This window comes from Pelodiscus sinensis, chromosome 17 (assembly GCF_049634645.1).
Source record: "Pelodiscus sinensis isolate JC-2024 chromosome 17, ASM4963464v1, whole genome shotgun sequence".
Classification (NCBI taxonomy): domain Eukaryota; kingdom Metazoa; phylum Chordata; order Testudines; family Trionychidae; genus Pelodiscus; species Pelodiscus sinensis.
Genome location: NC_134727.1, coordinates 35,661,133 through 35,676,370, shown reverse-complemented (window position 1 = coordinate 35,676,370; position 15,238 = coordinate 35,661,133). Strand labels below are relative to the sequence as shown.

General features: G+C 45.7%; 1 protein-coding gene across 3 annotated transcripts in view; it reads right to left on the bottom strand.

The window, feature by feature from the left end:
- Nucleotides 1-1,946: 1,946 nt before the first annotated feature.
- Nucleotides 1,947-15,238, bottom strand: part of DCTN4 (dynactin subunit 4) — a 27,103-nt gene continuing 13,811 nt past the window's right edge. For 2 of the 3 annotated variants that reach the window (XM_075900565.1, XM_075900566.1), the window contains exons 6-13: nt 14,714-14,787; nt 13,403-13,515; nt 11,484-11,593; nt 8,985-9,058; nt 6,996-7,050; nt 6,291-6,398; nt 5,244-5,341; nt 3,092-4,879 (exon numbers count right to left, since the gene is read on the bottom strand). In XM_075900565.1, coding sequence (XP_075756680.1) covers nt 4,666-4,879; nt 5,244-5,341; nt 6,291-6,398; nt 6,996-7,050; nt 8,985-9,058; nt 11,484-11,593; nt 13,403-13,515; nt 14,714-14,787 — 846 coding nt within the window. In that variant the 3' untranslated portion in view covers nt 3,092-4,665. Of the gene's footprint in view, nt 2,763-3,091; nt 4,880-5,243; nt 5,342-6,290; nt 6,399-6,995; nt 7,051-8,984; nt 9,059-11,483; nt 11,594-13,402; nt 13,516-14,713; nt 14,788-15,238 lie in introns of those variants that run through there. The other variant, XR_012896396.1, reaches the window with a different exon arrangement.

The following is a 15,238-nucleotide window of genomic DNA, read 5'->3' as shown; positions in this document are numbered from 1 at the left end:
GGCAGCAGGTTTAAAATAAACATAGGGAAGAGCTTCTTCAAACAGTGCAGTCAATCTGTGGAACTCCTTGCCAGGGGATATTGTAAAGGCCAAGAGTATAACTGGGTTAAAAAAAGAACTAGATAAGTTAATGGAGGATGATAGGTCCATTAATGGCTATTAGCCAAGAGGGGCAGGGATGCAACCCCATGCAGTGGGTGTCCCTAAGCCTCAGACTGCCAGATGCTGGGACTGAATGGCAGGAGATGGATTACTTAATTACTGCCCTGTTTGGTTCATTCCTTCTGAAGCATCCAGCTCCTGCCTGTCACAAGCGTTGGGTTCTGTGGACCATTGATCTGACACAGCATAGGCACCAACTTGCCCTCTAGCGGGGGTATGTGCGCTTGTGCCCCAACACCCACACTGTCCCCTGGCCTCCACTCTAACCCTTCTCCCAAGTCCCCACGGCTGCCGGCGAGGGAGAGGCAGTGTTGTGCACCCCAGTCCTGGAGCACCCAGAGTTGGTGCCTATGTCACACAGGATGGACATTCTTGTGTTCTTACATTCAAGGGCAAAGTGGGGCAACCTCAATTTTTCCCTCATACTTAAGAAAAAAAAGTATTTCCAGCCAAATTCTTCAGCCAACTGGGGCTAAGGTTGACGTGGTCTGTCAGTTTAACGAATAGGCCTCGATCCTGTTAGCTTCTGTAGAGGAAAACTTTGAAATTTTGGAAATAAGAGAGTTAAGGAACCATCTTAACTCTGCTCCTGTCCATCATAAACTTGTTTGTAACCACACAAGCCACAACATCATGGACTCTACAACTGCATAGCCTCCAATATGATATATGCCATCAAGTGCCAGCAATGCCTCTCTGCCATGTACATTGGCCATACCGGACAGTTTCTGCACCAAAGGATAAATGGAGAAATCAGACAACAGGGATAGTAACACACACAAACCTGTAGGGGAACATTTTAACCTCCTCAGACCCTGAATCATGGATTTAAAAATAGCCACTCTTCTACAAAGGAATTTCACTACCCAGTTACAGAGACGGCTGAACTGGAATTCATTTACAATTGTGACACTGTTACCCTGAGCTTGAATAAAAACATTAACTGGTTATCACGTTACAAAGCTAATTTCCTCTGCCTTTGACATTCGAATTTTCACATATAAAATGAAGAATGGGAGCCCACTTAATTAACTACATTAAGGCAGGTTCTACAATTAACTGCTTTTTCTGTTCTATATACATCTGGGATTCTGTTATTGCCACTCCAACTCATCCGGTGAAGTGGGTTTATGCACAAAAGCTCATGATCCTATATATTTCTGTCTTTAAGGGGCCGCAGGACCACTCGTTTCTAAATGCTCTTACACTCCTGGTTTGATAGAATTATCGGTGCTTTGTGCTGGTGATCTCTTGCAATCCGTTGGACAGTATGTACACAGACAGCTCCCTCTGAAGTGGAGGACATTCAAAACCCATTACAGCTTGTCATCTGTAAATCCTATTTGGAGTCCACAGCTAAACTTAAACTGGAGGGCTAAATTGCTGAAATCCAGGATTTAAGAGGTTACATACCAGGGGGAGAGATTTATACTTCATGGGTAGCATAGAAGTGCAGATTAGGAGTGGCAAAGGAGTAACCCATACTGACAATTTCACCTTTTGGTCTGGTTTGGGAATACTTCGTTTGAGACAATACTGAACTCCTTTACAAACAGCAGAGAGATAGCATAATCCAGTCGTGAGCATGGGATTTGCAGGCTGCAGCACTTGATTCCAGCCCCACTGCTGACACTCTTACAGCCTTTGAGAAGTCAATCAATCCCTGCGGTAGGAATTTAGCCCTTGTGTAAACTGGTGGAACAATCCCTACCTGATATGCGCCTTGAGCATTAGTGTTCACTCTGCATTTTCAGTACTACTATTGCACAAGATAAAAAAATATATCAGCTTCATCTGCTTTATTTATTTCAAGTTCACTACATAAATTAAACTAAAAGGCAACACAATCTGTCATTAATGGAGTTAACATTGATAAAGGCAGAATGCTTCCATTGTTCCCCAGGGAACAAGTGAGATGTTTTTGCAGAACTATCCATGGAAAACAGCTAAAGTTATTCTCATCTCCTATAAGCTTTTAAGGGAAAAGAAATTCACTAGATTAGTTAAGCCATTCAAAGCCACTGTGCCCTTCACTTTTCAAGCACCAAAACAAATCTGGTTTCTCTGTAGCATTAACCAGATGCTAAAGAGCCTTTCTTGTGTAGCTCAGTAGAGCACCATCTCAGCTCTAAACTCAGCTACAAGTAGTGAACTCGTTTTCACAACTCCAGTTTGAAAGTATCAGCCAGCCAGCCAAAAACGAGCTTGGAAAAGGTGGCTTTGATAGTTAGTGTTGATCATTTGCCAGTTACTTTGGCTACTGAGGAAAACTCAACCCAAGCTTACGTGTTATTTGGTTACATAACAGTAGCAGACACTTATTAACACTACACAATTATGAATAAATACTGGCTACACAAGCTCATGCTGTACATCTGTGTATCATCTACGCAACTTTGTAAACATTAAGCCCCTCTCTGCTGAGATACCCATTGCACTCATGAACAGACAAGATGCAGCTCCTTCCCAAAGGTTGTCCCAGAGGATGCAGGTCCATTTGACTGCCTCCGGACACAAAAAGGGTAAAGCTCCTGCATGCCACGGTGCCCCCATCTAGTCACTGCACTATTATTTCACTAAGGGTACGTCTAAACTACATGCTTCCGTCGACGGAGGCATTTAGATTAGCCAGATCGGCAGAGGGAAATGAAGCCTCGATTAAAATAATCGCGGCATGATTTAAATTTAAATGGCTGCCCCGCTCTGCCGATCAGCTGTTTGTCGGCAGATCGGGGCAGTCTGGACACGCCGCGTCGACAAAGAAGCCTTTCTTGATCGGCACAGGTAAACCTGGTTTCACGAGGCATACCTGTGCCGATCAAGAAAGGCTTCTTTGACGACGCGGCACATCCAGACTGCCCCGATCTGCCGACAAACAGCTGATCGGCAGAGCGGGGCAGCCATTTAAATTTAAATGAAGCCGCGATTATTTTAATCGCGGCTTCATTTCCCTCTGCCGATCTGGCTAATCTACATGCCTCCGTCGACGGAGGCATGTAGTCTAGACACACCCTAAGATAAAATGACGCATTTTTCTCCTCTCCCAGATGTCACACATTTTACACTACAGAACAGCAGAGCCATCTACAGTAGACATGTTCCTTATCAAACCACACAGAGCACATCTGGAAGGGCTTGATGGCCACTTGGTCATCTCCAGGATGTGTGTCAAAGCCCCAAGATAAAGATTTTTGTAGCCTGCCTTTGTCGCTCAGTCAGGGAGAGGTTTGATAAAGGTTCCTGCTTTTAACAAAGAGCAACTGAAAAAAAGAACTCCTGTGCTGTTTGCACTGTAACACTGTAGATAGTGGTAATGGTGGCACATTACAACCAGAATCACGGACAGCTGTTTGTAACTGCTTTTAGGTCTGAGTAAGGGCCAACATAAGCTTCATGACAGCACATAAGTTATGCTTAGGTTATGGTAAGCATATACTTCTAGTGCAGAGGGCTAGATAATCTGATCTTCACATTTTTCCTGCTCCAGAAGCCTACAGCTATTTTTTTCCAAGTCACTGGTAAACACACTGAGCTTGCTCCTGAACCCTTAAAAGTTGTGTGTCTACTGCAACGATCTGAGCGGTCATTCTTTGGTTGATTTCGCCATTAAAAATAACTTACTGGATGTAAAAATTGCATTCAGTAGTGTCCTAGTCTCAATAAAATGTGAAGCAGCAGTATTTTCTCTTCAGTGACCTACTGACCATCTCCTACCTATCCTAGAGTGCCATGCATCATAACCTCCATGATCCAACGCAGATTTAAGATGACATAAACTGTTAACCAAGCCCACATGAGCTATAATATGCTGCATTTCATCTCAAGAGGCACATACATTCTTAAGATCCATTGCCTCCCAAACGGGGTCTATAGAGCAAAGCATTATTTTTAGTCAAGGGGGATAAACCCCCAAACAGTTACACCTGTGAGTGCCTGGGGCTAAAGAAAAATTGAGAGTCTAATAGGAGCTGGAAAGAAGAGACGAGTGTATCATGCTGCTGCAACAGATGGCTCCTGCAACAGAAGAGAAAAGAGCTCTGGAATGTTTGCTCACTAATTGCAGGCTACAAGTACCAGAGAAAGGGTTTGTTCTGCGGAGTATTTAATATCGGCTTCATGGGACTGATCTGGAGAAGAGGAAAGCCGGCGTAAAGGTTTGGGCATTTTTGTTGGCAATGCTAATGTGACCTCAGCAAGGGCTAACACAGGTCTAGTGATGGCCTTCTCTGTGCTGAACTTTGTGCGGTAAGTTAAACAAGCATGTGGTGGTGTGAGAAAGCCACAGACTCACACAGTTGGCATTAAAGAGAGCAGATCAAATCATCCAACAGCTTATTTCCCTTCCCTGCGCCCATGCAACCTCCTCCTCCTTTCTTGGCTGGAATGTGTGGCACGTGTCTACATCACAAAGGAGGTTTCCCAAACCATTTCAACAGGATGCATTCTGTCACGGCAAAAGAGTCAATCCCATGGCCACCTTTTGGACCCAGCTGTTGGAAGCCGTTATGGGAGCAACGGGCCAAGGCTGAGCTCCACATGATGGGTGAGCCAGATGATCTCAGAACTCTGATCGCCCTCCTCACTGGGGCGGATTGGAGCGGCAAGATTTTTAAACTCGTGCTTCATCTTAAAGCTCACGGTCACTTCGCCCTCTTCTTTCTGTGGAGCGACCTTGATGAAAACTCCCACCTTGTTGGCCTTTCTGAAGGCCACAATGCTGCAAAGAAATAAGCAGAGTATTAGAGCAGCCAAGGTCTGGGTAGATCTCAGGGTTATTTTACCACCAAATCACAGCGATGTGATTTCTAGTGGTGTACACACTGCTTGGAAAGCTAGCATGCTTTAGAGAGCCGGCAGCTGGCACAGCTGCTTTCAATCTGAAAGGTGCCATGACAACGCACAACCTATCGAGACGGGAACGGGTTCAGGACAACCCATACCGCAGACAGGAAAACCAGACATTCCGCTTTGCTCAAGCTGGACAAAAGCCGACGTGCTGAGAAACAGAAGAGGAAGTGGCGGAATATAAGCAAGTTCTACGTGCCAAGCTATCCCGCACAAATGAAAGATGGAAAACTCACTCAGGGTCATCTTGAAAGTCCTGAGGTTCGGCCAACTCATCATATTCTGCTGCAGCATCTTTGCCAGCTAGGATTAGCTCCTTGGGAGGAACCACCACCTGCAAGACATGGACATGGAGAAGGGCAGTGCTCAAACACATCCCAACGCCTGCACAGCAGCCAGGCACTCCCTTCTGAATGCTCATCAAGCCAGAGGGCACCCCCAAGCAGGGATATAAGAGTATAGTCGATTAACCAGTAAGCAAAAGCTTATAGGTTAATGCTATAGACTACACGCATTCCCCCCGCATCCCTGCCAGTACATTTTTTAGCAGCTGGCCAGCAGCACGACTCAGTCCTGGCTTGCGACGGGTCCAGGACCTACCATGCTGCAGCTTTCCATGTAAAGTGTATTAGGAGCTGTATCAGAGGCAGCAGCACGGAGCAATAGGTGGCCAGTCCGCATGGGGATCTGGTTTTTAAACTGGCTCCCCTCATGGACCAGCTCCCACCTGGCACCCCGTGCTGCTGCTTCTGATACAGAGGCAGCAGTGTGGAGTGGCAGGGGCAACTTGGGAGTAGGGCCAGAGCGCACTGGCTGCTGGCCCTACCCCTGAGGACTATAGAATAGTCGGGTAACTGATAAGAATTCATGAGGTTAATCAACTATTCAATTAACCGATATTTAACATCCCTACCACAGAGGGAGAAGAGAAGAGTCCTCTGGTTTTCCTCCACCCTTTCTGTTTCCTCCTTATCAAATGGTCCCTACCACACTGTTCCCTTGGATTAGAAAGTTACCTCTTCTGAGTTACGGACCCTGATCACGAACACGTTGAAGGTGTTTACAACTGTTCTCAAAACCGTATAATGATGATATTAAAGCACTAGTAGGTTTAATATTTGAATCTCCCACCAAATGAGTGCGAGACTTGGCTCGAACTGAGGTAAACGATGCCTCCTGTAGCTTATGAGAAATTGGGTGCGCCTTAACCCAGCCCATAGGAAAGCTGAGAATGCTGGAATAGGCCTTTGCGTTTCAAATTGTACAGCAAGAAGGTGCACTACCTTAGCAGTGCTGTTGATGTTATCGGGGTCTCCCTCCTCACACTCCATCAGGGTAACGTGGGTGAGGTTTTCCACTGGATTGGTCAGAGTCAGAAGAACTTGGCTCTCCTGGTGAGATACAAAGGCAGGGCACATAGTTGACGAATGACACTGAGAAAGCAGCTTTGACCCTTGGAGAGCTGACTTCAGGCTGACTGATGTTGCCTTCAAAACTATGTCACATTAACGCCATGAAGATCTACAGACTACTCCTGTGACCTACACCATCCATCGTCCTCATGGGATGCAGGGTTGCTATGCCCGGCTACACTTATAAGGGGCACTTCCAGCTCTCTATTACAAGTTTAGAGAATGAAAATGTATGCTAGGAATTTACTCCTGTTCCCAACATACCAGTACATCTGTGACATTCACCACTATCGGAACATACCACAGTCCACTCATTGGAGACTCTTTCCCCACCCTATCCCATCCCAAGATAAGGCACACCAGAGACAGATCTTGCCACCCCTTGGTTATGGTGCCTTCTCTGAACTGCCATAGCTGCTGTTTAACTCCGTTCCACGTAACTATGAGATACAGGAAGTTAATGCCATCAACAAGCCTAGTCCCTCATCCTGCCAAAGGACCTTTTGAAAAACACTGAGGGCTCAACATGCACTCTACTGTCCACCCTGAAGGGGGTCAGAAAAGAGGAGCACTGACCTTCATGTAGCGCAGGTTGGGAATGGACATAATCCTCACCTCAGGGATGTAGTTGCTGCAAATGAAAGACACAAATGTGAACTGGCTCTCAGCTCTGCCAAGAGCCCACCTATAGGGGAAGATCCTTAACTGATGTGGTGAGGCCACAGACTTCCGTTGGTTTAAAATCATACGTTGCAAAGGGGTTATACAGAACAGGCAACGGCCAGTGCCCTACAAAGAGCAAGGGCATCCTTATTTTTGTAAACAAGAGCTAATTTGCTTTTTTTCAAGATGTTTAAACTCTTAGTGAATTGCCTTTCATTTGGTACATTAAAGGGGGAAGTGGAATTTCAAAGAACTTAATGTTAAAACTTAAAAATCAACAAATAATCTAGTGGCACCTTAAAGACTAACAAAACATGTAGATGGGATCATGAGCTTTCGTGGGCACAACCCACTTCTTCAGATGACCGGAGTGTTAGAAGTCCAGATCCAAGAATAAATTGGGGGGGGGGGGGGGGAGAGGAGGGGAGGGGAGGGAAAGAGAAGGAAAAAAAGGGAAAAAGGAGGGGGGAAAAGCGGTGGGGGGGAGAGAGAGAGTAGATAAGCTTCAGAGAGGTAGCCTAGTTAGTATGTAACAGGAAAAACTAAAACAAACAAACAGTCTAGTAGCACCTTAAAGACTAAATAGTTACAAGAGGCTGAAAAGAATCATTAGCACCTTCATTGTTTGGTTGGTTAAGTCATTAAGATGTGGAAGATAATGTGGGAGGAGCCATGGGATATCCCTGTTTATACCATTTGCATAAGAATGAAACTTGTGAATGAAGTTAAGTTCCAACCCTTCTCTGTGTATTTGGCTTGTGAAATTGGTCTGAAACAAAACATGACTTGGAGCTCCATTAATGAGTGTCCAGGAAGATTAAAGTGTTCTCCAACAGATTTTTGTGTATTGCCTTTTCGGATATCTGATTTGTGTCCATTAATTCTTTCCCGTAGAGACTGTCCAGTTTGGCCAAGATACACTGCAGCGGGACATTGCTGGTATTTGATGGTATAGATCATATTAGTGGATGTGAAGTTAAATGATTTTGTAATTTAATGTTGGTCTGCAACGTTTTAAAGGGAGTTTTTAACTAACGTTAAGATCACATGCTTTAAAGAGGTACTGTACAGCCAAGTTCTGAGAGAGCCCCTACTGATACTGCATTGAGAATAACCTCCGAATATATACCCTCTAGAGATACTAAACAGTTAGCCGATATGCATGAGGCTTACAGCTATGTTTACTGGTTAACCGGCCCTTGTGGGTGAACTTCAGGGGTGGTCAGCTGTGCCGGGGTGGAGCAGCCCCAGCCATGGAGGGCTAGCAGGCCGGGTGGCGGGACCCCCTAGCTACAGCAGGATCTCAAGGCTGTGGCAAGACTCCATAGCTGCGGTGGGGCTAGATGGCAGCCCTGAAGTTTAAACAGTTAACTGGTTAGGTGCTAACTTTTAACTAGTTAACTGTTGTAGCATCCCTAGAACCCTCCAGGGAATTAAAAAACAAAACAAAAACAAAAACAAAACAAAAACCACAAGAAGCTGTAATTGTCCCTGAAAGCTATGGATTCTACCTGAAACCTGTTTATGTGGACGGCTTCTGTGTTCATTTCCACAATGCCACCTAGATGACATCTCAAGGCTGAGGCATGAAAAGAGAACAATGTGTGCCACCATTTTTCATAGATGGTGCTTGTAGATCTACTTAATCTTTGGCAACTCTCTCTCCAGACACTGCAGACAACCTACATTTTTTTCCTGGGTTATTCAAGGAAACACTGCATGTCCACCATGTGTCCACAGCTAGCGTCAGTTACTGGGTTACTTTTTACACTCCCAGTTTTTTTCTGAATTTTTGACATCAAGATCATTGCTAGGCCTAAAAGAAGACAGGGTTTTAACTAGATGTTAACACACAGTAAGATACTGCTCCTCCCACCCAGCCTCCATTCCCATCATACTTACACAGCAACCAGTTGGATTTTGAATTTGATTGACGTTGGATTGAATTCTGGTTTACTCAGATTATGTTCACATTTCTAAAACAGAAAAGATATTTTACACATGGCCAAAACAAGCACAGTGTACAGCCTCACTGTGAAGAATAAGAACTGCAAGTGCCATAATTTGGATGTTCCAGTTACTAATTCTGTCAGCCTAAGGATCTAGTGAATCTGGTCCGGGCTGGTCGAAATTCTGAAACTGAAAAGGTCCATTTCTATCCTGAAAATCTAAGAACTTGAATTCTCTCCCCTCTCCAAAAAAACAGAAGGGACACGCAACTACATTAGTGATACTCCGACCTCAGTGGTTGAGGAGACAAATTAGTGATCAGCATTACCTCAAATGAGCCACAGTCATGTGAAATCATGGTTTAATTTACTATTGCACTATAGTGCCACACTTAGTATGACGGGGAAGCATTTCATTATATACACACCCCTATGCTATTATGCTATTCTCACAGCAAAATGACTGGCCAAGTATTAGTAATCAATTGTAGTTAATAAAAACATTTGATTGGTTAGTAACTTAGACTGGTTAATAATTAGGTTGCGTAACCACCACTGGGTGGATTTGAACTTGGAACCTCTAGAGCTTAGTGTAGGAACCTCTACAACTTTAACTATAAAACCAGCTAGATCTCAGCTTAGACTGTAGAGCTCCCTGGTTCTTATCTCTCCACTGTAAGTGGTCTAAGCACCACTACATGAGAGTGAACTACACCCACCAGGTGTGCAGGGTTATAGTTGCACAGTGTTTTAATATCTCATGCTGCAAAGAGCCACATGACACACATTAAAGAGCCACTTGTGGCTTGAGAGCCTCAGTCTGCACATCACTGAACTACACGATGCAAGGTTACAATCGCATCACAAGTCTGCACTAGAGTTCCTGCAACCCCTCCCTTCCGATGAAATGTAACCGTACTCTATTGGTTGTTGATAACACACAGCACTTTGATACACTTCAAAGTGCTCTACAAATATTAACTAATTAATCCTCCGCTTTTCTGGAAGTTAGATAAAGATTATCCCCCAGTGCCAGATGCAAAGGCAGGTGTGTTGCCCTAGGCCTTATCGTGAATCAACAGTTGAACCAGGAGACGAATTCAAGGCTCTCTCATTTCTGTGCCTGTGCTCAGCCCTCTTTCTTTCTGTTGGGACACTGTTTGAAACATCTGCTTGCAGGCCATATTCAAAGAGAATCAGTGTTCTGCACAGGGTCATATCAGTGCTCACCAACACTGCATTTGTTGACTACGTTTGGCTTTCTAGCTGTTTTTTTTAAAACAAAACATTGTTCTATAGCACCAGCCATTTGAGGTACTCCCAAGCAGTGTGCTCTAATGCCATCACACAGCTAGTTAAAACATGTAAGACCATGTTTTCAAAGGTATTTAAGTTCATAAAGATGCAAACAGATGCCTAGAAGGATTTTCAGATGTGCCTAAGCAAGACATCACTAGAAGTGCCTTTTAGCACTGAAACATGTTCAAAAATCTGGTCCTTCGTCTCCAGCTCAGGGGTGGTCAATAATTTTTAAAGGGGGACCACTTCACAAATTTTGTAAGTGGTCGCCCCAGAAAGGGGTGGGGCCTTGGGCAGAAGAGGCGGGATCAGGAAACACTGCATGCTCCTCCACCCACAGACCCAGATTAGCTCGGGATGGGGGAGCACATGATGTCTTTCTCCCCACCCTCCAGCCCTACTAGGGGCACGCGGCTCCTAGACAGAACTGCCAGCTCTAGATATGACATGTCCTTGATGGCAGGAGGAGACTTCACGCTCCTCTCCAGTCCTCGGGTTTTCATCGGCCTGGGGGCAGGGCGGGTCAGATCAAACAGCTTGGTGGGTCGGATCCAGCTCACGGACACTGTCTTGCCCACCCCTGCTCCAGCCATTGCCTCATGCTACCCCACAGGTGCAGTGGTCTTACTACGCTTCCCCAGGACCTGATCTAGTTGGTTGATGGGCGTTTGCTTATTTCATGAACCTTTACCACTTTGCAGGCTGGAGCTTTCAGAGACAATGTGCAGTTGCAAGTTAGTTATCCAGTGCCCCCCTCCCAGGCTATGTCTACACTCACAGCTTCTTGTGCGAGTAATATGCAAATGAGGCTAAGCATGGAATATTGCTAAGCCTCATTTGCATACCGAATGAGCTGCCATTTTTTTCAGAAGAGGCTCTTGCGCAAGAAGGAGCGTCTACACTGCAGGAAGAACGGCATTGTGCAAGAGGGTTTTTCTTGTGCAAGAAGGAGTAGTGTAGACGTTCCTTCTTGCGCAAGAGCCTCTTCTGAAAAAAATGGTGGCTCATTCAATATGCAAATGAGGCTTGGCGATATTCCACGCTTTGCCTCATTTGCATATTACTCACGCAAGAAGCTGCGAGTGTAGACAAAGCCCCACAGGTTAGGATTTCAAAGTGGAGGGAAATGTTCTCTATGTATCCAGTTACTTACCCGACAGCGCAGCGAGCGTTTGATCAGAAGGTGCTTATGGCGCGGGTAGAGCTGGGAAGCGCAGATTGGCTGGAAGTCAGGCTGTAGAAGACGCTGGTGCAGGGTTGTCACTGTGTACACATAGAAAAACAAAAATGCAACGTCAGTTCTCAACTGCTGCTAAGCCAGAGTCTCACTCAATCCTGCGGTATGTTTGAGATCACCAGACACTTTTCTACATTGAAGAAACTTTACAGCACTCTTCCAGTAATTCCGCTATTGCCCTGACCAAAAATATGAACAGTTCCAGTAGCACATGAATGTAAAGATAGGAGAGTTACGCAAAGAAAGAGCAAGGTCCTGGCATTATAGACAGGGCTCGACAAATAGTGTAATCTACTCGCCCGTGGCAAGTACATTACATCCCGGAAGAGCCGGCACAGAGCGCAGAACCATGCGGCTGGTGAGCAAGGCTCGCCGCTACTCGGCGAGCCCTGATTATAGACATAGGTATGATCAACTACAGCCTGCCATAAAACTGGGGACCAGATGTCTAAAGCCACTTTGGGTACGTCTAGACTACAGGCTTTTGTCGACAGAAGTTTTGTCGACAGATACTGTCGACAAAGCTTCTGACGACAAAGAGCGTCTAGACGACATCCAGTTCTGTCGACAAAGCAAGTCGCTTTGTCGACATCACAGTGTAGACGCAAAGGATAGTGTAGATGCAATAACGCCTTCTGTCGACAGAACTCTGTCGACAAAAGGCGTTATTCCTCATAGAATGAAGTTTACAGCCGTCGACAAAACTACTGAGTTCTGTCGACGTTATGTTGACAGAACTTAGCGGCAGTGTAGACGCAGGTATAGTTTTGTCGACAAAAGTCCACTTTTGTCGACAAAACCCTGTAGTCTAGACACACCCTTAGTGACTAGTCAACATTTATTAAGCATGAATAGGAAACAGCACTTGATCACAGCCTTGAAAAATTCTACTACCCCAGAGCAAACACAGTTTCCTCAGCTTTTTCATTATCAAAGCAGTGGAGCAGTGCTGTGTACAAAACAGAAGTAGTCTCTGATCCAAGGACTTTGCCCAGTTCAGACTCATGCACCAGATTGCCAAGAAAGTTTATTCCTAAAGCAGTGCAGACTTGACACACATTTTCTGTTATGGATTTGAAAGAAGAAAGGGTGGACACTTGGTATAAAGTGTAAACAGCACAGCAGTGTGTTCAAAATAGAAAAGCTAGACTGTTGTGCTCCGACAGCTCCTCAGCCAATTCATAAATGCTTCCGTGTCGAGGTGAAATCCAGATAAACAACCCAAGAGTGTAACTGAACTATTTAAAAGTGATGCAAAAATAATGCAGCATTGTTATTATCAGGGCTCGACAAATTACACAATCTACTCGCCTGTAGCGAGTAGATTGTAACCCGGAAGAGCCGGGTTTGGGCCATCTGGGTTGGACAGCGCGGCTGGCAAGCGGGGCTCACTGCGGTTCGGCGAGCCCTGGATATTATAAAGTTCAGCATCCAGGTCTTCTTAACAGCATAGCTATTTCCCTCATTTCCTGTTATTACTAACGAGGACGTCAGCTCTTTTCCTCCTCCAAATGTCGCCAGTTTTCCAAAAAAATTCCAATCATTAACAAAACGGAATCACAAACATGCAAGAGGACAGTCCTGACTTTTCAGACTCTCGCTTCAACTTTTCTTATTAGACAATGAAGTCTGACCTCAAGCATTTAAAAAGCCCCAGGTTTCATCATTCTTCACTAGTTGCACCATTGTACCACCTCCAACAATGCAATTTTTAAAGCCAGGCAAACAATACAACCCCCCTCAGGATCATTTAACACAGACAATGTCCAGGCTGTTCCCGGCGATTAGCTGGTGAAGAGCTGCACATGAAACAAAATGGAATGTTCTGCCATTACCCTCGGTTAGATTTATGGGTCTTGTGTAATAATCCTCAGGAAGCGGTTCCACTTCTTCTACAGCATCAGCAGGCTCAATCTTTATCTCCTTCTGGTCCTCTCCTTCTTTCAGGCTGACGCGAGGAAAGTGAAGACAAATTAGCAAGTCACTGAACACGGTACACATTTAACAACTGAAAATATTACACCATAAGAAACTGTCTGATTACACTACAAAAAAAATCAGCATTGCAGCTGAGACTCCCTCTTATCCCATGCCGTTGTACGAAATGCATTCCCTCTGCCCCCACCAGTCATTCTTTTAGCAGGCTGGCCAGCAGCCCTGCCCAGTTCTGGCTTGCGACGGGTCCAGGACCTACCCCTGCTGCAGCTCTGCATCTGAAGTATATTAGGAGCTAGGTGGGCAGGCAGCCTGGCACAGTTCCGACTTGTGCCGGGTCCAGGAGCTCAGACACCCACCCCCCAGAAGGGGATGCTGCCACCTTGCAGTGCTGCCTCTGTATTGGAGGCAGCAGCACGGGGCAACAGGCAGTCGGTCGGTGAAAGGAGATGGTTTTTAAACTGGCTCCTCTTGTGGACTAGCTCCTGCCTGGCACCCCGCGCTGCTGCCTCAAATACAGAGAAGGCAGCACGGGGTGTCAGGAAGCTCCTTGGGAGTGAGGCCGGAGTGCACTGGCTGCTGGCCCACCCCCGGGGACTATAGAATAGTTGACTAACCAATAAGAATTCATGAGGTTACTTGACTATTCAATTAACCGATATTTACCATCCCTAGTATGCAATCACTGCATTTCATTAGCTTCTATTAGAGATCTCTGCAGTATAAAGGAATGGCAGGGCAGCCGACAGAATTGCCAGGCCCTTGGGCAAGGAATGCATGGGGGGGTCCTCCGCATGCCTGGAAGAGGTGGGGCTGGGGCTAACCTCCCCCTGACAACCCTTCAGTGCTGCCTGGCACTCCAGTGCGATTTAAAAGACCCAGGGGCTTCAGGTGCCACCGCTGCCACAGTAGCTGTGGCTGGAAGCCTCAGGCCCTTTTGAATCACTAGGCCCCATGGCAGTTGTCCCCTTTACACTCCCTGATGGCAGGCCTGCAGCGGAGTAAGTTCCTGGATGAGTGACAGCCTGGAGAGTCAGTAGAGATCCCACTCCCTCTGCCTGGCATTTAACATCTCTCCATCTACTCTAGAGATAAAGCCCTTTTGCAATATTATCAGATAATTCATCCGTCTCTCTGAAGCTATTTCTTTATTTCCCTATTTATCCCCTTCATCCCTCCCACCTACAAAGGACTGAATGTTGAAAACTCACGAGAGTCCAGCAAGAGCACTGATGGGTGCCCCAGGCCTCTGACGCTGGAGTCTGGTTCCAAGGCCGTATTTGTCCTACAAGGAGGGAAACAGTACCATCAAATCCAGATATGCTGGACGTCGGGACACAGCCTCCAGCAAACCTGAGTGTGCGACAGCGTGACGAGCATAAGGTGCTAAGCAAATGAAAGCAAACTGAAAGAGTTTCCTCAGTTTGTACGTTTTCTCTGCTACATCTTATTAGTAAAGTATAAATAACTTGGGGAGGGAAGAAAGGGGGAGCAGAAGTATATTGTCAAAGACTGTCAAGCTTTAATTCTTTACTTAACTGAACAACTTCAACATGCTGAACTTGGTTGTACTTTTGAAGTCAACTCAGCTACAGTTAGCGTAGAATGTGGCAGCTCACTTGCTTTAAAGAAGTGGGTAAAAGCGAGCATGTTACAGACTGACACACTCTGCGCTGCCATCAGAAGTAGCGGGAGAAAGTGAAATACAGATTAAAGTTCTGTATGACACAGGACCT